General features: G+C 51.7%; 1 protein-coding gene and 6 long non-coding RNA genes across 9 annotated transcripts; all 7 read right to left on the reverse strand.

Moving 5' to 3' along the window:
- Positions 1–628: 628 nt before the first annotated feature.
- Positions 629–1,592, reverse strand: LOC132462308 (uncharacterized). Its single transcript, XR_009526791.1, has 2 exons — positions 1,517–1,592; positions 629–1,270 (listed from the first exon to the last, which is right to left on the reverse strand). It is a non-coding gene; the product is annotated as an uncharacterized LOC132462308 (long non-coding RNA).
- A 946-nt stretch (positions 1,593–2,538) lies between these two features.
- LOC132462309 (uncharacterized) lies at positions 2,539–3,637 on the reverse strand. Its single transcript, XR_009526792.1, has 4 exons — positions 3,352–3,637; positions 3,147–3,272; positions 2,934–3,052; positions 2,539–2,843 (listed from the first exon to the last, which is right to left on the reverse strand). It is a non-coding gene; the product is annotated as an uncharacterized LOC132462309 (long non-coding RNA).
- Positions 3,638–7,385: 3,748 nt separating this feature from the next.
- Positions 7,386–8,607, reverse strand: LOC132462310 (uncharacterized). 2 transcript variants are annotated; one of them, XR_009526794.1, is made up of 5 exons: positions 8,362–8,607; positions 8,157–8,282; positions 7,944–8,062; positions 7,569–7,853; positions 7,386–7,469 (listed from the first exon to the last, which is right to left on the reverse strand). It is a non-coding gene; the product is annotated as an uncharacterized LOC132462310 (long non-coding RNA). The 2 variants fall into 2 exon arrangements; XR_009526793.1 differs by lacking the exon at positions 7,386–7,469 and having other exon boundaries at positions 7,538–7,853.
- A 751-nt stretch (positions 8,608–9,358) lies between these two features.
- LOC132462765 (uncharacterized) lies at positions 9,359–10,551 on the reverse strand. Its single transcript, XR_009526905.1, has 2 exons — positions 10,503–10,551; positions 9,359–10,288 (listed from the first exon to the last, which is right to left on the reverse strand). It is a non-coding gene; the product is annotated as an uncharacterized LOC132462765 (long non-coding RNA).
- A 700-nt stretch (positions 10,552–11,251) lies between these two features.
- LOC132462763 (uncharacterized) lies at positions 11,252–12,361 on the reverse strand. Its single transcript, XR_009526904.1, has 4 exons — positions 12,076–12,361; positions 11,871–11,996; positions 11,658–11,776; positions 11,252–11,567 (listed from the first exon to the last, which is right to left on the reverse strand). It is a non-coding gene; the product is annotated as an uncharacterized LOC132462763 (long non-coding RNA).
- A 3,943-nt stretch (positions 12,362–16,304) lies between these two features.
- On the reverse strand, positions 16,305–17,520 carry LOC132462311 (uncharacterized). 2 transcript variants are annotated; one of them, XR_009526796.1, is made up of 5 exons: positions 17,276–17,520; positions 17,071–17,196; positions 16,858–16,976; positions 16,483–16,767; positions 16,305–16,386 (listed from the first exon to the last, which is right to left on the reverse strand). It is a non-coding gene; the product is annotated as an uncharacterized LOC132462311 (long non-coding RNA). The 2 variants fall into 2 exon arrangements; XR_009526795.1 differs by lacking the exon at positions 16,305–16,386 and having other exon boundaries at positions 16,451–16,767.
- Positions 17,521–17,622: 102 nt separating this feature from the next.
- LOC132462800 (uncharacterized) lies at positions 17,623–21,331 on the reverse strand. Its single transcript, XM_060058551.1, has 5 exons — positions 21,086–21,331; positions 20,881–21,006; positions 20,668–20,786; positions 19,897–20,577; positions 17,623–17,631 (listed from the first exon to the last, which is right to left on the reverse strand). Exons 1-5 carry the CDS (start codon positions 21,327–21,329, stop codon positions 17,623–17,625), a joined length of 1,179 nt encoding a protein of 392 aa, XP_059914534.1. The 5' UTR covers positions 21,330–21,331.
- Between the last annotated feature and the right edge of the window lie 2,424 nt (positions 21,332–23,755).

The following is a 23,755-nucleotide window of genomic DNA, read 5'->3' on the forward strand; positions in this document are numbered from 1 at the left end:
GTCACATTATGCGCCAGGAAATGCTTAACTTCATATGAGCGCCCTATGTTTAGTTTGTGTGTTACAGGAAGACGCTCGTGTTATTCGTCGATTCTGAGGATTCTGATTGGCTTGCATGGCTTTAATTGCGCCCAACGGCGCAATTATTTATCTATTATAAATATTTATCTATTTATGCGTTTTGATGTAAACGACAACTTTTTTGAAAACGATGTTGTGTACAATGTTATTTTTGAAAACGGAGGGGGGGAAATATTATTTTCTATGAATACCCTGCTACGTATAAACGTGGCCTCAATCTAACATGTAGACAGTCTAATTTTCCCAATAATTAAAAATACTTAAGTCACAAATTTGTGTTTAGAGGTTTAACAGCAAAGCTTTTATTTATTTAATGTATATGGAACCCTTAAAACAAAAGGGCAATTCAGAGGGCTTTACATAGGCAGTACAATACAAAAAGGTCCTTTATAGCCATGAGTATCGGCCTGCTGGTTTCTTCTGAAGCTACTCAGTGCTAACCCTATTATATGAACCGTGCGGATGCTTATGAGCAGATCTCTTAAGTAGCCAGTTTATCCATATGCAACAAAGCTTGTTGAATAGTCAAATAAAGTGAACATTTGAGTGCTTGCAGTCATTTTATTGATCGACTCATTTAAAAGCATTAGCCTGGAAAAGCAGGAAAGGATAACGTGAAGGGCAGATGGACCATTCTGTTGATGAAAGTATGGAATTGGAATATAGGGGTATAGCCCTGAAATGCATAATATTGGGGATACTCCTGAAACTCTAACATTGGACAATACTTCATTGCTGGTGCAGGCATTGCTGTAAGGGGCGTTGTAGTCGTGGGCGTGTCTTCTCACAGGCACCGCTGTATGCAACGGTGTAGTAGGCTGATCTGCTAGGGGTTCCTATAAGGTGGAGGATAGACTACTGGTTGCCCATTGGGATTATTGTTGAAGGGAGGCATCAAAAAGAAAGTAAAGAAATGTAAATTCTTATAAATGGATGACTTAAAACGTAATTTATGAATAAGGCTTTACTTTGATCAGGGCCGTCCAGGAGGTTGCCCTTGCTTAATGTAGAAGGATAACCAATCGGCGGCATCCCAATAGTTGGATGCAGCATAGGGATATACTCCCGGGGAGTATCCAGACCATGTTCTTGGGGAATCGACTGGACGTCGGTAAACGAGAGACGCTGCAAAAGGAAGGTCTTTGTAATTGACAAACGCATCAGCTGGCTTCAGGGGATCAGCCACGTGCTGGTGGTGGTGCTTCAGGGGATCAGCCACGTGCTGGTGGTGGTGCTTCAGGGGATCAGCCACGTGCTGGTGGTGGTGCTTCAGGGGATCAGCCACGTGGTGGTAGTGCTTCAGGGGATCACCCACGTGGTGGTGGTGCTTCAGGGGATCACCCACGTGGTGGTGGTGCTTCAGGGGATCACCCACGTGGTGGTGGTGCTTCAGGGGATCAGCCACGTGGTGGTGGTGTTTCAGGGGATCAGCCACGTGGTGGTGGTGCTGCTTCAGGGGATCAGCCACGTGATGGTGCTCTTGCATCAGGGGATCCGCCACGTGGTGGTTCTGCTGCATCAGGGGATCCGCAACATGGTGGTTCTGCTGCATCATGGGATCCGCCACGTGGTGGTTCTGCTGCATCAGGGGATCCGCCACGTGGTGGTGGTGGTGCCGGGGGATCCGCCATGTGGTGGTGGTGCTGCTTCGGGGGATCCGCCACGTGGTGGTGGTGCGGGGGAACCGCCACGTGCTGCTGCTGCCACCACCACTGATGTTGCGGGGGAACAGCCACGTGCTGGTGGTGCTTCAGGGGATCAGCCACGTGCTGGTGGTGCTTCAGGGGATCAGCCACGTGCTGGTGGTGCTTCAGGGGATCAGCCACGTGCTGGTGGTGCTTCAGGGGATCAGCCACGTGCTGGTGGTGCTTCAGGGGATCAGCCACGTAGTGGTGGTGGTGCTTCAGGGGATCAGCCACGTGGTGGTGGTGGTGCTTCAGGGGATCAGCCACGTGGTGGTGCTTCGGGGGATCCGCCACGTGGTGGTGCTTCGGGGGATCCGCCACGTGGTGGTGCTTCGGGGGATCCGCCACGTGGTGGTGCTGCGGGGGATCCGCCACGTGGTGGTGCTGCGGGGGAACCGCCACGTACTGCTGCTGCCACCACCACTGATGAAACGGTGGAACAGCCACGTGCTGCGGGGGAACAGCCACGTGTTGCGGGGGAACAGCCACGTGTTGCGGGGGAACAGCCACGTGCTGCGGGGGAACAGCCACGTGCTGCGGGGGAACAGCCTCCTGTTGCGGGGGAACAGCCACGTGCTGCGGGGGGGCAGCCACGTGCTGCCACAACCACTGATACCAAGGGGGAACAGCCATATGCTGCTGCTGCTGAACAGCCTCCTGTTGCGGGGGAACAGCAACGTGCTGCTGCGGGGGAACAACCTCCTGTTGCGGGGGAACAGCAACGTGCTGCTGCGGGGGAACAGCCACGTGCTGCTGCTGCTGAATAGCCTCCTGCTGCGAGGGAACGGTCACGTGCTGCTGCGGGGGAAAGGCCATGGTTTGCTTCTGCATCATATGAATCCAGTTACGATATTGATGGTAGTTTGGGTTTTGATTCAAAGGATGATCCATGATTTGCTGCTGGTGGACTGTAGGCTGCTTTGACGTATCCGTCTGTGGAGTGGCTTCTTCATGAGATTTGGTAGGTGGTGCTGTAGGATGAACATGGGCAAGTGTAGTTTCAGGACTTGACCTAATGGGGCAACAGAGTTTGACTTGGGTCCCCTTCCACTGCATTGGCAGTATATAAAATCCATTCTAGAAAAAAAAAAAAAAGGCACCATTAGAACATGAATGCCAATCATTATAACCTAATTGAAATGACGAACTTCACTAGAATCCATTTACATCTTGCGTCATATGACAGCCGTTGTAAGGAACCATCAACACAAGACCCAAAGAGTTGTATTTCATGGAGTAGCCACATTGTGGTTTAACCTGGTTCGGCACCATGGGAGCATCACCCCCTAAATTAAGTAAAGAAACAAAATGTTTAGGCACAGATAACTTCTATAATGGACAACATGACAGTTCAGACATCGTAGGCACAATTGAACATACCCATGTCAAGCATGAAGTAAGAGGATCCAGGTCCCATGGCTTTGAGTTGCATCTGGTCCTCACCACATTTTAAGGAAGTATCCATTTGCCCCCAACCCGAATTAGCCAAAAAAAGGCCAGCTGTTCCTTTTGTTAAGCATGCAAAAAAGTACATTAAGCCAAAAGTGTAAGGCATTTCAACATCACAATAAGGTGAAAAAGTTACCTGCATCATCTGCTTGATAAGAGCCAAGAAGCCCCGTTAATGACTCGGCACGATCCACGGTGCTGCCAAAGAGAATACTTCCCGCTAGGACACCCTCTTTTGCTGCCTCGCCGCTTGCAATGCTTGGCTCAACCTTCTTCACTATAGCCAAAGCATAACAGTGTGGACATGGGCATAAATAACTCAACAAAATGAGAGCTGCGAACAACTTCCAACTAGTTTCTCTGCTCACGTCGAAAGCCATGCTTAATCCCAAAAAGTCAAGGACGATGACCCTCAGCTCAACGGCTCCGAAGAAAGTACAGAATCACCCGTATTATGGGAGGAATTCCATAGTAGTCAGCCGATCACAGAGCCTGCAAATTATAAAGCCACAGGTGTATTCACTTAAAAAATGTAGATAGGTAGCAACATTGTTAAATGTTCCTGTTATTTGAAGACCTGAACTAAGGTTCCCGGTGTCAAATTAAATACTCAGGCCCCGTTTACACGAAGCGAAAACGCAGATATTTCCACACGGTTTGGCCTCTCATTTACACGAAAACGCTGTTTTTGTCACAGAAAACCATCATTTCTAAAAGCTCCGGCCAAAGTGGAGATTTCTGAAAACGCTGGTTATGTGTTGTCGTGTCAACGGGGGAAACAGGGTTTTTTGGTTCTGAAGCGTCACATTATGCGCCAGGAAATGCTTAACTTCTTATGAGCGCCCTATGTTTACAGTTTGTTTGTTACAGGAACACGCTCGTGTTATTCGTTGTTGATTCTGAGGATTCTGATTGGCTTGCATGGCTTTAATTGCGCTCAACGGCGTATTTATGCGTTTTGATGTAAACGACAACTTTTTTGAAAACGATGTTGTGTACAATGTTATTTTTGAAAACGGAGGGGGGGAAATATTCGTTTCTATAAATACCCTGCTACGTATAAACGTGGCCTCAATCTAACATGTAGACAGTCTAATTTTCCCAATAATTAAAAATACTTTTAAGTCACAAATTTGTGTTTAGAGGTTTAACAGCAAAGCTTTTATTTATTTAATGTCTATGGAACCCTTAAAACAAAAGGGCAATTCAGAGGGCTTTACATAGGCAGTACAATACAAAAAGGTCCTTTATAGCCATGAGTATCGGCCTGCTGGTTTCTTCTGAAGCTACTCAGTGCTAACCCTAAAATGGGAGTGCTGGGGCTGTTAGAACTGTTTGAGAGCCAAATGGAGTGCTCATCTGTGGGCATCCGTGGCCTACGGGTTAAGGAGTTGGACTGGTTAAGGAGTTGGACCGGTTAAGGAGAACATGCCATCAAATCCTGATAAATATGATTTCATAAAAATGTGTCTCATCCTTTCCATCAAGATTATATGAACCGTGCGGATGCTTATGAGCAGATCTCTTAAGTAGCCAGTTTATCCATATACAACAAAGCTTGTTGAATAGTCAAATAAAGTGAACATTTGAGTGCTTGCATTCATTTTATTGATCGACTCATTTAAAAGCATTAGCCTGGAAAAGCAGGAAAGGATAACGTGAAGGGCAGATGGACCATTCTGTTGATGAAAGTATGGAATTGGAATATAGGGGTATAGCCCTGAGCTGCATAATATTGGGGATACTCCTGAAACTAACATTGGACAATACTTCATAGCTGGTGCAGGCATTGCTGTAAGGGGCGTTGTAGTCGTGGGCGTGTCTTCTCACAGGCACCGCTGTATGCAACGGTGTAGTAGGCTGATCTGCTAGGGGTTCCTATAAGGTGGAGGATAGACTACTGGTTGCCCATTGGGATTATTGTTGAAGGGAGGCATCAAAAAGAAAGTAAAGAAATGTAAATTCTTAAAAATGGATGACTTAAAACGTAATGTATGAATAAGGCTTTACTTTGATCAGGGCCGTCCAGGAGGTTGCCCTTGCTTAATGTAGAAGGATAACCAATCGGCGGCATCCCAATAGTTGGATGCAGCATAGGGATATACTCCCGGGGAGTATCCAGACCATGTTCTTGGGGAATCGACTGGACGTCGGTAAACGAGAGATGCTGCAAAAGGAAGGTCTTTGTAATTGACAAACGCATCAGCTGACATCAGGGGATCCGCCACGTGCTGGCGGTGCCGGGGGATCCGCCGCGTGCTGGCGCTTCGGGGGATCTGCCGCGTGCTGGCGCTTCGGGGGATCCGCCGCGTGGTGCTGCTTCGGGGGATCCGCCGCGTGGTGCTGCTTCGGGGGATCCGCCGCGTGGTGGTGGCGCTTCGGGGGATCAGCCACGTGGTGGTGGTGGCGCTTCGTGGGATCCTCCACGTGGTGGTGGTGGCGCTTCGTGGGATACGCCGCGTGCTGGCGCTTCGGGGGATCCGCCGCGTGCTGGCGCTTCGGGGGAACCGCCGCGTGCTGGCGCTTCGAGGAATCCGCCGCGTGCTTGCGCTTCGAGGAATCCACCGCGTGCTTGCGCTTCGGGGGATCCGCCGCGTGCTGGCGCTTCGGGGGATCCGCCACGTGGTGGTGGTGCTTCGGGGGATCAGCCACGTGGTGGTGGTGGCGCTTCGGGGGATCCTCCACGTGGTGGTGGTGGCGCTTCGGGGGATCCTCCACGTGGTGGCGCTTCGGGGGATCCTCCACGTGGTGGTGGTGGCGCTTCGGGGGATCCGCCACGTGCTGGCGGTGGCGCTTCGGGGGATCCGCCGCGTGGTGGCGCTTCGGGGGATCCTCCGCGTGGTGGCGCTTCGGGGGATCCGCCACGTGGTGGTGCTTCGGGGGATCCGCCACGTGGTGGTGCTTCGGGGGATCCGCCACGTGGTGGCGCTTCGGGGGATCCTCCACGTGGTGGTGGTGGCGCTTCGGGGGATCCTCCACGTGGTGGTGGTGGCGCTTCGGGGGATCCTCCACGTGGTGGTGGTGGCGCTTCGGGGGATCCTCCACGTGGTGGTGGTGGCGCTTCGGGGGATCCTCCACGTGGTGGTGGTGGCGCTTCGGGGGATCCTCCACGTGGTGGTGGTGGCGCTTCGGGGGATCCTCCACGTGGTGGTGCTTCGGGGGATCCTCCACGTGGTGGTGCTTCGGGGGATCCTCCACGTGGTGGTGCTTCGGGGGATCCTCCACGTGGTGGTGCTTCGGGGGATCCTCCACGTGGTGGTGCTTCGGGGGATCCTCCACGTGGTGGTGCTTCGGGGGATCCTCCACGTGGTGGTGCTTCGGGGGATCCGCCGCGTGGTGGTGCTTCGGGGGATCCGCCGCGTGGTGGTACCGCTTCGGGGGATCCGCCGCGTGGTGGTAACGCTTCGGGGGATCCGCCGCGTGGTGGTAACGCTTCGGGGGATCCACCGCGTGGTGGTGCTGCTTCGGGGGATCCACCGCGTGGTGGTGCTGCTTCGGGGGATCCGCCGCGTGGTGGTGGTGCTTCAGGGGATCAGCCACGTAGTGGTGGTGGTGCTTCAGGGGATCCGCCACGTGGTGGTGCTTCAGGGGATCCGCCACGTGGTGGTGCTTCAGGGGATCCGCCACGTGGTGGTGCTTCAGGGGATCCGCCACGTGGTGGTGCTTCAGGGGATCCGCCACGTGGTGGTGGTGCGGGGGAACCGCCACGTACTGCTGCTGCCACCACCACTGATGAAACGGTGGAACAGCCACATGTTGCGGGGGAACAGCCACGTGTTGCGGGGGAACAGCCACGTGTTGCGGGGGAACAGCCACGTGTTGCGGGGGAACAGCCACGTGCTGCGGGGGAACAGCCACGTGCTGCGGGGGAACAGCCACGTGCTGCGGGGGAACAGCCACGTGCTGCTGCTGCCACCACCACCACTGATGTTGCGGGGGAACAGCCACGTGCCGCGGGGGGGCAGCCACGTGCTGCTGCTGCCACCACCACTGCTGCTGCGGGGGAACAGCCACGTGCTGCTGCGGGGGAACAGCCACGTGCTGCGGGGGAACAGCCTCCTGTTGCGGGGGAACAGCCTCCTGTTGCGGGGGAACAGCCACGTGCTGCGGGGGGGCAGCCACGTGCTGCGGGGGGGCAGCCACGTGCTGCTGCCACAACCACTGATACCAAGGGGGAACAGCCATATGCTGCTGCTGCTGAACAGCCTCCTGTTGCGGGGGAACAGCAACGTGCTGCTGCGGGGGAACAGCCTCCTGTTGCGGGGGAACAGCAACGTGCTGCTGCGGGGGAACAGCCACGTGCTGCTGCTGCTGCTGCTGCTGAATAGCCTCCTGCTGCGAGGGAACGGTCACGTGCTGCTGCGGGGGAAAGGCCATGGTTTGCTTCTGCATCATATGAATCCAGTTATGATATTGATGGTAGTTTGGGTTTTGATTCAAAGGATGATCCATGATTTGCTGCTGGTGGACTGTAGGCTGCTTTGACGTATCCGTCTGTGGAGTGGCTTCTTCATGAGATTTGGTAGGTGGTGCTGTAGGATGAACATGGGCAAGTGTAGTTTCAGGACTTGACCTAATGGGGCAACAGAGTTTGACTTGGGTCCCCTTCCACTGCATTGGCAGTATATAAAATCCATTCTAGAAAAAAAAAAAAAAGGCACCATTAGAACATGAATGCCAATCATTATAACCTAATTGAAATGACGAACTTCACTAGAATCCATTTACATCTTGCGTCATATGACAGCCGTTGTAAGGAACCATCAACACAAGACCCAAAGAGTTGTATTTCATGGAGTAGCCACATTGTGGTTTAACCTGGTTCGGCACCATGGGAGCATCACCCCCTAAATTAAGTAAAGAAACAAAATGTTCAGGCACAGATAACTTCTATAATGGACAACATGACAGTTCAGACATCGTAGGCACAATTGAACATACCCATGTCAAGCATGAAGTAAGAGGATCCAGGTCCCATGGCTTTGAGTTGCATCTGGTCCTCACCACATTTTAAGGAAGTATCCATTTGCCCCCAACCCGAATTAGCCAAAAAAAGGCCAGCTGTTCCTTTTGTTAAGCATGCAAAAAAGTACATTAAGCCAAAAGTGTAAGGCATTTCAACATCACAATAAGGCGAAAAAGTTACCTGCATCATCTGCTTGATAAGAGCCAAGAAGCCCCGTTAATGACTCGGCACGATCCACGGTGCTGCCAAAGAGAATACTTCCCGCTAGGACACCCTCTTTTGATGCCTCACCGCTTGCAATGCTTGGCTCAACCTTCTTCACTATAGCCAAAGCATAACAGTGTGGACATGGGCATAAATAACTCAACAAAATGAGAGCTGCGAACAACTTCCAACTAGTTTCTCTGCTAACGTTGAAAGCCATGCTTAATCCCACAAAGTCAAGGACGATGACCCTCAGCTCAACGGCTCTGAAGAAAGTACAGAATCACCCGTATTATGGGAGGAATTCCATAGTAGTCAGCCAATCACAGAGCCTGCAAATTATAAAGCCACAGGTGTATTCACTTAAAAAATTTAGATAGGTAGCAACATTGTTAAATGTTCCTGTTATTTGAAGACCTGAACTAATGTTCCCGGTGTCAAATAACATACTCAATCTAACATGATGTAGACAGTCTAATTTTCCCAATAATTAAAAATACTTTTAAGTCGCAAATTTGTGTTTAGAGGTTTAACAGCAAAGCTTTTATTTATTTAATGTATATGGAACCCTTAAAACAAAAGGGCAATTCAGAGGGCTTTACATAGGCAGTACAATACAAAAACGTCCTTTATAGCCATGAGTATCGGCCTGCTGGTTTCTTCTGAAGCTACTCAGTGCTAACCCTAAAATGGGCGTGCTGGGGCTGTTAGAACTGTTTGAGAGCCAATAGGAGTGCTCATCTGTGGGCATCCGTGGCCTATTGGTTAAGGAGTTGGACCGGTTAAGGAGTTGGACCGGTTAAGGAGAACATGCCATCAAATCCTGATAAATATGATTTCATAAAAATGTGTCTCCTCCTTTCCATCAAGATTATATGAACCGTGCGGATGCTTATGAGCAGATCTCTTAAGTAGCCAGTTTATCCATATGCAACAAAGCTTGTTGAATAGTCAAATAAAGTGAACATTTGAGTGCTTGCAGTCATTTTATTGATCGACTCATTTAAAAGCATTAGCCTGGAAAAGCAGGAAAGGATAACGTGAAGGGCAGATGGACCATTCTGTTGATGAAAGTATGGAATTGGAATATAGGGGTATAGCCCTGAAATGCATAATATTGGGGATACTCCTGAAACTCTAACATTGGACAATACTTCATTGCTGGTGCAGGCATTGCTGTAAGGGGCGTTGTAGTCGTGGGCGTGTCTTCTCACAGGCACCGCTGTATGCAACGGTGTAGTAGGCTGATCTGCTAGGGGTTCCTATAAGGTGGAGGATAGACTACTGGTTGCCCATTGGGATTATTGTTGAAGGGAGGCATCAAAAAGAAAGTAAAGAAATGTAAATTCTTAAAAATGGATGACTTAAAACGTAATTTATGAATAAGGCTTTACTTTGATCAGGGCCGTCCAGGAGGTTGCCCTTGCTTAATGTAGAAGGATAACCAATCGGCGGCATCCCAATAGTTGGATGCAGCATAGGGATATACTCCCGGGGAGTATCCAGACCATGTTCTTGGGGAATCGACTGGACGTCGGTAAACGAGAGACGCTGCAAAAGGAAGGTCTTTGTAATTGACAAACGCATCAGCTGGCTTCAGGGGATCAGCCACGTGCTGGTGGTGGTGCTTCAGGGGATCAGCCACGTGCTGGTGGTGGTGCTTCAGGGGATCAGCCACGTGCTGGTGGTGGTGCTTCAGGGGATCAGCCACGTGGTGGTAGTGCTTCAGGGGATCACCCACGTGGTGGTGGTGCTTCAGGGGATCACCCACGTGGTGGTGGTGCTTCAGGGGATCACCCACGTGGTGGTGGTGCTTCAGGGGATCAGCCACGTGGTGGTGGTGTTTCAGGGGATCAGCCACGTGGTGGTGGTGCTGCTTCAGGGGATCAGCCACGTGATGGTGCTCTTGCATCAGGGGATCCGCCACGTGGTGGTTCTGCTGCATCAGGGGATCCGCAACATGGTGGTTCTGCTGCATCATGGGATCCGCCACGTGGTGGTTCTGCTGCATCAGGGGATCCGCCACGTGGTGGTGGTGGTGCCGGGGGATCCGCCATGTGGTGGTGGTGCTGCTTCGGGGGATCCGCCACGTGGTGGTGGTGCGGGGGAACAGCCACGTGCTGGTGGTGCTTCAGGGGATCAGCCACGTGCTGGTGGTGCTTCAGGGGATCAGCCACGTGCTGGTGGTGCTTCAGGGGATCAGCCACGTGCTGGTGGTGCTTCAGGGGATCAGCCACGTGCTGGTGGTGCTTCAGGGGATCAGCCACGTGCTGGTGGTGCTTCAGGGGATCAGCCACGTAGTGGTGGTGGTGCTTCAAGGGATCAGCCACGTAGTGGTGGTGGTGCTTCAGGGGATCAGCCACGTGGTGGTGCTTCGGGGGATCCGCCACGTGGTGGTGCTTCGGGGGATCCGCCACGTGGTGGTGCTTCGGGGGATCCGCCACGTGGTGGTGCTGCGGGGGATCCGCCACGTGGTGGTGCTGCGGGGGAACCGCCACGTACTGCTGCTGCCACCACCACTGATGAAACGGTGGAACAGCCACGTGCTGCGGGGGAACAGCCACGTGTTGCGGGGGAACAGCCACGTGTTGCGGGGGAACAGCCACGTGCTGCGGGGGAACAGCCACGTGCTGCGGGGGAACAGCCTCCTGTTGCGGGGGAACAGCCACGTGCTGCGGGGGGGCAGCCACGTGCTGCCACAACCACTGATACCAAGGGGGAACAGCCATATGCTGCTGCTGCTGAACAGCCTCCTGTTGCGGGGGAACAGCAACGTGCTGCTGCGGGGGAACAACCTCCTGTTGCGGGGGAACAGCAACGTGCTGCTGCGGGGGAACAGCCACGTGCTGCTGCTGCTGCTGCTGCTGAATAGCCTCCTGCTGCGAGGGAACGGTCACGTGCTGCTGCGGGGGAAAGGCCATGGTTTGCTTCTGCATCATATGAATCCAGTTACGATATTGATGGTAGTTTGGGTTTTGATTCAAAGGATGATCCATGATTTGCTGCTGGTGGACTGTAGGCTGCTTTGACGTATCCGTCTGTGGAGTGGCTTCTTCATGAGATTTGGTAGGTGGTGCTGTAGGATGAACATGGGCAAGTGTAGTTTCAGGACTTGACCTAATGGGGCAACAGAGTTTGACTTGGGTCCCCTTCCACTGCATTGGCAGTATATAAAATCCATTCTAGAAAAAAAAAAAAAAGGCACCATTAGAACATGAATGCCAATCATTATAACCTAATTGAAATGACGAACTTCACTAGAATCCATTTACATCTTGCGTCATATGACAGCCGTTGTAAGGAACCATCAACACAAGACCCAAAGAGTTGTATTTCATGGAGTAGCCACATTGTGGTTTAACCTGGTTCGGCACCATGGGAGCATCACCCCCTAAATTAAGTAAAGAAACAAAATGTTTAGGCACAGATAACTTCTATAATGGACAACATGACAGTTCAGACATCGTAGGCACAATTGAACATACCCATGTCAAGCATGAAGTAAGAGGATCCAGGTCCCATGGCTTTGAGTTGCATCTGGTCCTCACCACATTTTAAGGAAGTATCCATTTGCCCCCAACCCGAATTAGCCAAAAAAAGGCCAGCTGTTCCTTTTGTTAAGCATGCAAAAAAGTACATTAAGCCAAAAGTGTAAGGCATTTCAACATCACAATAAGGTGAAAAAGTTACCTGCATCATCTGCTTGATAAGAGCCAAGAAGCCCCGTTAATGACTCGGCACGATCCACGGTGCTGCCAAAGAGAATACTTCCCGCTAGGACACCCTCTTTTGCTGCCTCGCCGCTTGCAATGCTTGGCTCAACCTTCTTCACTATAGCCAAAGCATAACAGTGTGGACATGGGCATAAATAACTCAACAAAATGAGAGCTGCGAACAACTTCCAACTAGTTTCTCTGCTCACGTCGAAAGCCATGCTTAATCCCAAAAAGTCAAGGACGATGACCCTCAGCTCAACGGCTCCGAAGAAAGTACAGAATCACCCGTATTATGGGAGGAATTCCATAGTAGTCAGCCGATCACAGAGCCTGCAAATTATAAAGCCACAGGTGTATTCACTTAAAAAATGTAGATAGGTAGCAACATTGTTAAATGTTCCTGTTATTTGAAGACCTGAACTAAGGTTCCCGGTGTCAAATTAAATACTCAGGCCCCGTTTACACGAAGCGAAAACGCAGATATTTCCACACGGTTTGGCCTCTCATTTACACGAAAACGCTGTTTTTGTCACAGAAAACCATCATTTCTAAAAGCTCCGGCCAAAGTGGAGATTTCTGAAAACGCTGGTTATGTGTTGTCGTGTCAACGGGGGAAACAGGGTTTTTTGGTTCTGAAGCGTCACATTATGCGCCAGGAAATGCTTAACTTCTTATGAGCGCCCTATGTTTACAGTTTGTTTGTTACAGGAACACGCTCGTGTTATTCGTTGTTGATTCTGAGGATTCTGATTGGCTTGCATGGCTTTAATTGCGCTCAACGGCGTATTTATGCGTTTTGATGTAAACGACAACTTTTTTGAAAACGATGTTGTGTACAATGTTATTTTTGAAAACGGAGGGGGGGAAATATTCGTTTCTATAAATACCCTGCTACGTATAAACGTGGCCTCAATCTAACATGTAGACAGTCTAATTTTCCCAATAATTAAAAATACTTTTAAGTCACAAATTTGTGTTTAGAGGTTTAACAGCAAAGCTTTTATTTATTTAATGTCTATGGAACCCTTAAAACAAAAGGGCAATTCAGAGGGCTTTACATAGGCAGTACAATACAAAAAGGTCCTTTATAGCCATGAGTATCGGCCTGCTGGTTTCTTCTGAAGCTACTCAGTGCTAACCCTAAAATGGGCGTGCTGGGGCTGTTAGAACTGTTTGAGAGCCAATTGGAGTGCTCATCTGTGGGCATCCGTGGCCTACGGGTTAAGGAGTTGGACCGGTTAAGGAGAACATGCCATCAAATCCTGATAAATATGATTTCATAAAAATGTGTCTCATCCTTTCCATCAAGATTATATGAACCGTGCGGATGCTTATGAGCAGATCTCTTAAGTAGCCAGTTTATCCATATACAACAAAGCTTGTTGAATAGTCAAATAAAGTGAACATTTGAGTGCTTGCATTCATTTTATTGATCGACTCATTTAAAAGCATTAGCCTGGAAAAGCAGGAAAGGATAACGTGAAGGGCAGATGGACCATTCTGTTGATGAAAGTATGGAATTGGAATATAGGGGTATAGCCCTGAGCTGCATAATATTGGGGATACTCCTGAAACTAACATTGGACAATACTTCATAGCTGGTGCAGGCATTGCTGTAAGGGGCGTTGTAGTCGTGGGCGTGTCTTCTCACAGGCACCGCTGTATGCAACGGTGTAGTAGGCTGATCTGCTAGGGGTTCCTATAAGGTGGAGGATAGACTACTGGTTGCCCATTGGGATTATTGTTGAAGGGAGGCATCAAAAAGAAAGTAAAGAAATGTAAATTCTTAAAAATGGATGACTTAAAACGTAATGTATGAATAAGGCTTTACTTTGATCAGGGCCGTCCAGGAGGTTGCCCTTGCTTAATGTAGAAGGATAACCAATCGGCGGCATCCCAATAGTTGGATGCAGCATAGGGATATACTCCCGGGGAGTATCCAGACCATGTTCTTGGGGAATCGACTGGACGTCGGTAAACGAGAGATGCTGCAAAAGGAAGGTCTTTGTAATTGACAAACGCATCAGCTGACATCAGGGGATCCGCCACGTGCTGGCGGTGCCGGGGGATCCGCCGCGTGCTGGCGCTTCGGGGGATCTGCCGCGTGCTGGCGCTTCGGGGGATCCGCCGCGTGGTGCTGCTTCGGGGGATCCGCCGCGTGGTGCTGCTTCGGGGGATCCGCCGCGTGCTGGCGCTTCGGGGGATCCGCCGCGTGGTGGTGGTGCTTCAGGGGATCCGCCACGTGGTGGTGGCGCTTCGGGGGATCAGCCACGTGGTGGTGGTGGCGCTTCGTGGGATCCTCCACGTGGTGGTGGTGGCGCTTCGTGGGATACGCCGCGTGCTGGCGCTTCGGGGGATCCGCCGCGTGCTGGCGCTTCGGGGGAACCGCCGCGTGCTGGCGCTTCGAGGAATCCGCCGCATGCTTGCGCTTCGAGGAATCCACCGCGTGCTTGCGCTTCGGGGGATCCGCCGCGTGCTGGCGCTTCGGGGGATCCGCCGCGTGGTGGTGGTGCTTCGGGGGATCAGCCACGTGGTGGTGGTGGCGCTTCGGGGGATCAGCCACGTGGTGGTGGTGGCGCTTCGGGGGATCCTCCACGTGGTGGTGGTGGCGCTTCGGGGGATCCTCCACGTGGTAGTGGTGGCGCTTCGGGGGATCCTCCACGTGGTGGCGCTTCGGGGGATCCGTCACGTGGTGGCGGTGGCGCTTCGGGGGATCCGTCACGTGCTGGCGGTGGCGCTTCGGGGGATCCTCCGCGTGGTGGCGCTTCGGGGGATCCGCCACGTGGTGGCGCTTCGGGGGATCCGCCACGTGGTGGTGCTTCGGGGGATCCGCCATGTGGTGGTGGTGGCGCTTCGGGGGATCCTCCACGTGGTGGTGGTGGCGCTTCGGGGGATCCTCCACGTGGTGGTGGTGGCGCTTCGGGGGATCCTCCACGTGGTGGTGGTGGCGCTTCGGGGGATCCTCCACGTGGTGGCGCTTTGGGGGATCCTCCACGTGGTGGCGCTTTGGGGGATCCTCCACGTGGTGGCGCTTTGGGGGATCCTCCACGTGGTGGCGCTTTGGGGGATCCTCCACGTGGTGGTGCTTCGGGGGATCCTCCACGTGGTGGTGCTTCGGGGGATCCTCCACGTGGTGGTGCTTCGGGGGATCCTCCACGTGGTGGTGCTTCGGGGGATCCTCCACGTGGTGGTGCTTCGGGGGATCCGCCGCGTGGTGGTACCGCTTCGGGGGATCCGCCGCGTGGTGGTGCCGCTTCGGGGGATCCACCGCGTGGTGGTGCTGCTTCGGGGGATCCACCGCGTGGTGGTGCTTCGGGGGATCCGCCGCGTGGTGGTACCGCTTCAGGGGATCCGCCGCGTGGTGGTACCGCTTCGGGGGATCCGCCGCGTGGTGGTGCCGCTTCGGGGGATCCACCGCGTGGTGGTGCCGCTTCGGGGGATCCACCGCGTGGTGGTGCTGCTTCGGGGGATCCACCGCGTGGTGGTGCTGCTTCGGGGGATCCGCCGCGTGGTGGTGGTGCTTCAGGGGATCAGCCACGTAGTGGTGGTGGTGCTTCAGGGGATCCGCCACGTGGTGGTGCTTCAGGGGATCCGCCACGTGGTGGTGCTTCAGGGGATCCGCCACGTGGTGGTGCTTCAGGGGATCCGCCACGTGGTGGTGCTTCAGGGGATCCGCCACGTGGTGGTGCTTCAGGGGATCCGCCACGTGGTGGTGCTTCAGGGGATCCGCCACGTGGTGGTGGTGCGGGGGAACCGCCACGTACTGCTGCTGCCACCACCACTGATGAAACGGTGGAACAGCCACATGTTGCGGGGGAACAGCCACGTGTTGCGGGGGAACAGCCACGTGTTGCGGGGGAACAGCCACGTGCTGCGGGGGAACAGCCACGTGCTGCGGGGGGGCAGCCACGTGCTGCGGGGGGGCAGCCACGTGCTGCTGCTGCCACCACCACCACTGATGTTGCGGGGGAACAGCCACGTGCTGCGGGGGGGCAGCCACGTGCTGCTGCTGCCACCACCACTGCTGCTGCGGGGGAACAGCCACGTGCTGCTGCGGGGGAACAGCCACGTGCTGCGGGGGAACAGCCTCCTGTTGCGGGGGAACAGCCTCCTGTTGCGGGGGAACAGCCACGTGCTGCGGGGGGGCAGCCACGTGCTGCGGGGGGGCAGCCACGTGCTGCTGCCACAACCACTGATACCAAGGGGGAACAGCCATATGCTGCTGCTGCTGAACAGCCTCCTGTTGCGGGGGAACAGCAACGTGCTGCTGCGGGGGAACAGCCTCCTGTTGCGGGGGAACAGCAACGTGCTGCTGCGGGGGAACAGCCACGTGCTGCTGCTGCTGCTGCTGAATAGCCTCCTGCTGCGAGGGAACGGTCACGTGCTGCTGCGGGGGAAAGGCCATGGTTTGCTTCTGCATCATATGAATCCAGTTATGATATTGATGGTAGTTTGGGTTTTGATTCAAAGGATGATCCATGATTTGCTGCTGGTGGACTGTAGGCTGCTTTGACGTATCCGTCTGTGGAGTGGCTTCTTCATGAGATTTGGTAGGTGGTGCTGTAGGATGAACATGGGCAAGTGTAGTTTCAGGACTTGACCTAATGGGGCAACAGAGTTTGACTTGGGTCCCCTTCCACTGCATTGGCAGTATATAAAATCCATTCTAGAAAAAAAAAAAAAAGGCACCATTAGAACATGAATGCCAATCATTATAACCTAATTGAAATGACGAACTTCACTAGAATCCATTTACATCTTGCGTCATATGACAGCCGTTGTAAGGAACCATCAACACAAGACCCAAAGAGTTGTATTTCATGGAGTAGCCACATTGTGGTTTAACCTGGTTCGGCACCATGGGAGCATCACCCCCTAAATTAAGTAAAGAAACAAAATGTTTAGGCACAGATAACTTCTATAATGGACAACATGACAGTTCAGACATCGTAGGCACAATTGAACATACCCATGTCAAGCATGAAGTAAGAGGATCCAGGTCCCATGGCTTTGAGTTGCATCTGGTCCTCACCACATTTTAAGGAAGTATCCATTTGCCCCCAACCCGAATTAGCCAAAAAAAGGCCAGCTGTTCCTTTTGTTAAGCATGCAAAAAAGTACATTAAGCCAAAAGTGTAAGGCATTTCAACATCACAATAAGGTGAAAAAGTTACCTGCATCATCTGCTTGATAAGAGCCAAGAAGCCCCGTTAATGACTCGGCACGATCCACGGTGCTGCCAAAGAGAATACTTCCCGCTAGGACACCCTCTTTTGCTGCCTCGCCGCTTGCAATGCTTGGCTCAACCTTCTTCACTATAGCCAAAGCATAACAGTGTGGACATGGGCATAAATAACTCAACAAAATGAGAGCTGCGAACAACTTCCAACTAGTTTCTCTGCTAACGTTGAAAGCCATGCTTAATCCCACAAAGTCAAGGACGATGACCCTCAGCTCAACGGCTCTGAAGAAAGTACAGAATCACCCGTATTATGGGAGGAATTCCATAGTAGTCAGCCAATCACAGAGCCTGCAAATTATAAAGCCACAGGTGTATTCACTTAAAAAATTTAGATAGGTAGCAACATTGTTAAATGTTCCTGTTATTTGAAGACCTGAACTAATGTTCCCGGTGTCAAATAACATACTCAATCTAACATGATGTAGACAGTCTAATTTTCCCAATAATTAAAAATACTTTTAAGTCGCAAATTTGTGTTTAGAGGTTTAACAGCAAAGCTTTTATTTATTTAATGTATATGGAACCCTTAAAACAAAAGGGCAATTCAGAGGGCTTTACATAGGCAGTACAATACAAAAACGTCCTTTATAGCCATGAGTATCGGCCTGCTGGTTTCTTCTGAAGCTACTCAGTGCTAACCCTAAAATGGGCGTGCTGGGGCTGTTAGAACTGTTTGAGAGCCAATAGGAGTGCTCATCTGTGGGCATCCGTGGCCTATTGGTTAAGGAGTTGGACCGGTTAAGGAGTTGGACCGGTTAAGGAGAACATGCCATCAAATCCTGATAAATATGATTTCATAAAAATGTGTCTCCTCCTTTCCATCAAGATTATATGAACCGTGCGGATGCTTATGAGCAGATCTCTTAAGTAGCCAGTTTATCCATATGCAACAAAGCTTGTTGAATAGTCAAATAAAGTGAACATTTGAGTGCTTGCAGTCATTTTATTGATCGACTCATTTAAAAGCATTAGCCTGGAAAAGCAGGAAAGGATAACGTGAAGGGCAGATGGACCATTCTGTTGATGAAAGTATGGAATTGGAATATAGGGGTATAGCCCTGAAATGCATAATATTGGGGATACTCCTGAAACTCTAACATTGGACAATACTTCATTGCTGGTGCAGGCATTGCTGTAAGGGGCGTTGTAGTCGTGGGCGTGTCTTCTCACAGGCACCGCTGTATGCAACGGTGTAGTAGGCTGATCTGCTAGGGGTTCCTATAAGGTGGAGGATAGACTACTGGTTGCCCATTGGGATTATTGTTGAAGGGAGGCATCAAAAAGAAAGTAAAGAAATGTAAATTCTTAAAAATGGATGACTTAAAACGTAATTTATGAATAAGGCTTTACTTTGATCAGGGCCGTCCAGGAGGTTGCCCTTGCTTAATGTAGAAGGATAACCAATCGGCGGCATCCCAATAGTTGGATGCAGCATAGGGATATACTCCCGGGGAGTATCCAGACCATGTTCTTGGGGAATCGACTGGACGTCGGTAAACGAGAGACGCTGCAAAAGGAAGGTCTTTGTAATTGACAAACGCATCAGCTGGCTTCAGGGGATCAGCCACGTGCTGGTGGTGGTGCTTCAGGGGATCAGCCACGTGCTGGTGGTGGTGCTTCAGGGGATCAGCCACGTGCTGGTGGTGGTGCTTCAGGGGATCAGCCACGTGCTGGTGGTGGTGCTTCAGGGGATCAGCCACGTGCTGGTGGTGGTGCTTCAGGGGATCACCCACGTGGTGGTGGTGCTTCAGGGGATCAGCCACGTGGTGGTGGTGCTTCAGGGGATCAGCCACGTGGTGGTGGTGCTTCAGGGGATCAGCCACGTGGTGGTGCTTCAGGGGATCAGCCACGTGGTGGTGCTCTTGCATCAGGGGATCCGCCACGTGGTGGTTCTGCTGCATCAGGGGATCCGCAACATGGTGGTTCTGCTGCATCATGGGATCCTCCACGTGGTGGTTCTGCTGCATCAGGGGATCCGCCACGTGGTGGTGGTGGTGCCGGGGGATCCGCCACGTGGTGGTGGTGCTGCTTCGGGGGATCCGCCACGTGGTGGTGGTGCGGGGGAACCGCCACGTGCTGCTGCTGCCACCACCACTGATGTTGCGGGGGATCAGCCACGTGCTGGTGGTGCTTCAGGGGATCAGCCACGTGCTGGTGGTGCTTCAGGGGATCAGCCACGTGCTGGTGGTGCTTCAGGGGATCAGCCACGTAGTGGTGGTGGTGCTTCAGGGGATCAGCCACGTAGTGGTGGTGGTGCTTCAGGGGATCAGCCACGTAGTGGTGGTGGTGCTTCAGGGGATCAGCCACGTAGTGGTGGTGGTGCTTCAGGGGATCAGCCACGTAGTGGTGGTGGTGCTTCAGGGGATCAGCCACGTGGTGGTGCTTCGGGGGATCCGCCACGTGGTGGTGCTTCGGGGGATCCGCCACGTGGTGGTGCTTCGGGGGATCCGCCACGTGGTGGTGCTGCGGGGGATCCGCCACGTGGTGGTGCTGCGGGGGAACCGCCACGTGGTGGTGCTGCCACCACCACTGATGAAACGGTGGAACAGCCACGTGCCGCGGGGGAACAGCCACGTGTTGCGGGGGAACAGCCACGTGCTGCGGGGGAACAGCCACGTGCTGCGGGGGAACAGCCACGTGCTGCGGGGGAACAGCCACGTGCTGCGGGGGAACAGCCTCCTGCTGCGGGGGGGCAGCCACGTGCTGCGGGGGGGCAGCCACGTGCTGCGGGGGGGCAGCCACGTGCTGCTGCCACAACCACTGATACCAAGGGGGAACAGCCATATGCTGCTGCTGCTGAACAGCCTCCTGTTGCGGGGGAACAGCAACCTGCTGCTGCGGGGGAACAACCTCCTGTTGCGGGGGAACAGCAACGTGCTGCTGCGGGGGAACAGCCACGTGCTGCTGCTGCTGCTGCTGAATAGCCTCCTGCTGCGAGGGAACGGTCACGTGCTGCTGCGGGGGAAAGGCCATGGTTTGCTTCTGCATCATATGAATCCAGTTACGATATTGATGGTAGTTTGGGTTTTGATTCAAAGGATGATCCATGATTTGCTGCTGGTGGACTGTAGGCTGCTTTGACGTATCCGTCTGTGGAGTGGCTTCTTCATGAGATTTGGTAGGTGGTGCTGTAGGATGAACATGGGCAAGTGTAGTTTCAGGACTTGACCTAATGGGGCAACAGAGTTTGACTTGGGTCCCCTTCCACTGCATTGGCAGTATATAAAATCCATTCTAGAAAAAAAAAAAAAAGGCACCATTAGAACATGAATGCCAATCATTATAACCTAATTGAAATGACGAACTTCACTAGAATCCATTTACATCTTGCGTCATATGACAGCCGTTGTAAGGAACCATCAACACAAGACCCAAAGAGTTGTATTTCATGGAGTAGCCACATTGTGGTTTAACCTGGTTCGGCACCATGGGAGCATCACCCCCTAAATTAAGTAAAGAAACAAAATGTTTAGGCACAGATAACTTCTATAATGGACAACATGACAGTTCAGACATCGTAGGCACAATTGAACATACCCATGTCAAGCATGAAGTAAGAGGATCCAGGTCCCATGGCTTTGAGTTGCATCTGGTCCTCACCACATTTTAAGGAAGTATCCATTTGCCCCCAACCCGAATTAGCCAAAAAAAGGCCAGCTGTTCCTTTTGTTAAGCATGCAAAAAAGTACATTAAGCCAAAAGTGTAAGGCATTTCAACATCACAATAAGGTGAAAAAGTTACCTGCATCATCTGCTTGATAAGAGCCAAGAAGCCCCGTTAATGACTCGGCACGATCCACGGTGCTGCCAAAGAGAATACTTCCCGCTAGGACACCCTCTTTTGATGCCTCACCGCTTGCAATGCTTGGCTCAACCTTCTTCACTATAGCCAAAGCATAACAGTGTGGACATGGGCATAAATAACTCAACAAAATGAGAGCTGCGAACAACTTCCAACTAGTTTCTCTGCTAACGTTGAAAGCCATGCTTAATCCCACAAAGTCAAGGACGATGACCCTCAGCTCAACGGCTCTGAAGAAAGTACAGAATCACCCGTATTATGGGAGGAATTCCATAGTAGTCAGCCAATCACAGAGCCTGCAAATTATAAAGCCACAGGTGTATTCACTTAAAAAATTTAGATAGGTAGCAACATTGTTAAATGTTCCTGTTATTTGAAGACCTGAACTAATGTTCCCGGTGTCAAATAACATACTCAATCTAACATGATGTAGACAGTCTAATTTTCCCAATAATTAAAAATACTTTTAAGTCGTAAATTTGTGTTTAGAGGTTTAACAGCAAAGCTTTTATTTATTTAATGTATATGGAACCCTTAAAACAAAAGGGCAATTCAGAGGGCTTTACATAGGCAGTACAATACAAAAAGGTCCTTTTGAGTGCTTGCATTCATTTTATTGATCGACTCATTTAAAAGCATTAGCCTGGAAAAGCAGGAAAGGATAACGTGAAGGGCAGATGGACCATTCTGTTGATGAAAGTATGGAATTGGAATATAGGGGTATAGCCCTGAGATGCATAATATTGGGGATACTCCTGAAACTCTAACATTGGACAATACTTCATAGCTGGTGCAGGCATTGCTGTAATGGCGCGTTTCCACTGCAGGGTGCGGAACGGATCGGATCGCAAAGGTGCGGGTCGGGTCGCGTTTCCACCGCCAAAAGTGGGCGTGACCCGGACTTTGCCGTACCCGTTCCGGCCCCCTTCTTGGGACTCCTCCGTTGGGGTACCGCAAACGAGACGATCGAGGCGCCTGAAAGGGTCCCGTGAAATTCTAGCTACACCCCCCCTCCGTTGATTGGTCGACAGAATCGTCACTTCCGGGTGACGCGGGGATAAAAACAAACGAACAGTAGCCTCGAGGTATTATTCTTTACAATTAACTTGTCGCGTAAAACGCTTGCTTGGGCGAACAAGGAGGTGGAGACGTTCGTCTGCATTCTTGGGGAGGAAGACGTTTTTTACGATGTTTACGTCGCTGCCGCGGCGATCGACATCCGGCCTACCACAAAGGGTACTGTCGGCAGTGGAAACGCGACCTCGGAACTGAGCTGGGCTATACCGCCCCCTCCCTACCGCACCTTTGCGATCCGATCCGTTCCGCACCCTGCAGTGGAAACGCGGCATAAGGGGCGTTGTAGTCGTGGGCGTGTCTTCTCACAGGCACCGCTGTATGCAACGGTGTAGGCTGATCTGCTAGGGGTTCCTATAAGGTGGAGGATAGACTACTGGTTGCCCATTGGGATTATTGTTGAAGGGAGGCATCAACAGAGGATTCCACAGGTAGAATTGAAAGGGCAAGGCTGCGGGTTTCGGTGTCTTCTGAGTTGTAGGAGGTGTGGTGCGACCCGACCCGCACCTTTGCGATCCGATCCGTTCCGCACCCTGCAGTGGAAACGCGGGTTATAGATAGGCCTAATTGTATTCCGAATGAGGCGTATACATGATCATTTTCTGTTCCGGAACAGATGTGTCCATGTAAACGCGGCTGAGGCCCACGGTGGAACTGCAGATCCAATCGACTCAGGCTAATGACGAGGGCTTCTCCATCTTCCATCCATATTTATTTAATTGGTGCTGGTGACGACCATTTTTATGATGATCTTTTTTTAATATTGTTTTTTATGAATCATCTTTAAAAACTCCCATTTAAACTAGTCCCTTCTGATGTTGCAGATGGACAAGATGAAGTCCAACGTAAGATATATTTGATATACTTTAATGAATTAGGCCTATTTGACACCACCTGGGTGGCAGCATAAAGTCGCTGTAGGAGCCCTGTGGTCGGACCAGCCACCTCGTTCATGATTCCATTAGTTGCTATTGTCCAACTGACAAAGAGGCTGCCTTTCCTATATAGAGCAAGAAGCTATTTGGTGTTCTGTTGTGACACACACACACACACACACACACACACACACACACACACACACACACACACACACACACACACATACACACACACACACACACACACACACACACACACACACACACACACACACACACACATACATATACACACAAACATGTACACCCAAACACATTCTACCAACACATACACACACACACACACACGCACACACACATATACACACACACACATACACCCAAACACATTCTACCAACACACAGACACACACACACACATGCGTGCATGCATGCACACACACGACTCAAACCCCCAAATGCACACGGACACAAACATGTCCCTCTCTCTCTCTCTCTCTCTCTCTCTCTCTCTCTCTCTCTCTCTCTCTCTCTTCCTCTCTCCCTCTCTCTCTCTCTCTCTCTCTCTCTCTCTCTCTCTCTCTCTCTCTCTCTCTCTCTCTCTCTCTTCCTCTCTCCCTCTCTCTCTCTCTCTCTCTCTCTCTCTCTCTCTCTCTCT

This window comes from Gadus macrocephalus, chromosome 8 (assembly GCF_031168955.1).
Source record: "Gadus macrocephalus chromosome 8, ASM3116895v1".
NCBI classification, from domain to species: Eukaryota; Metazoa; Chordata; class Actinopteri; order Gadiformes; family Gadidae; genus Gadus; species Gadus macrocephalus.

Coding starts and splice junctions, on each gene's coding strand:
- LOC132462800 (XM_060058551.1), bottom strand. CDS start 21,329: ATGGCTTTCAACGTTAGCAGAGAAACTAGTTGGAAGTTGTTCGCAGCT. Junction 20,787..20,880: donor TTACTTCATGCTTGACATGG/GTATGTTCAATT, acceptor TACTTAATTTAG/GGGGTGATGCTCCCATGGTG. Junction 20,578..20,667: donor GCTGTCATATGACGCAAGAT/GTAAATGGATTC, acceptor TTTTTTTTCTAG/AATGGATTTTATATACTGCC.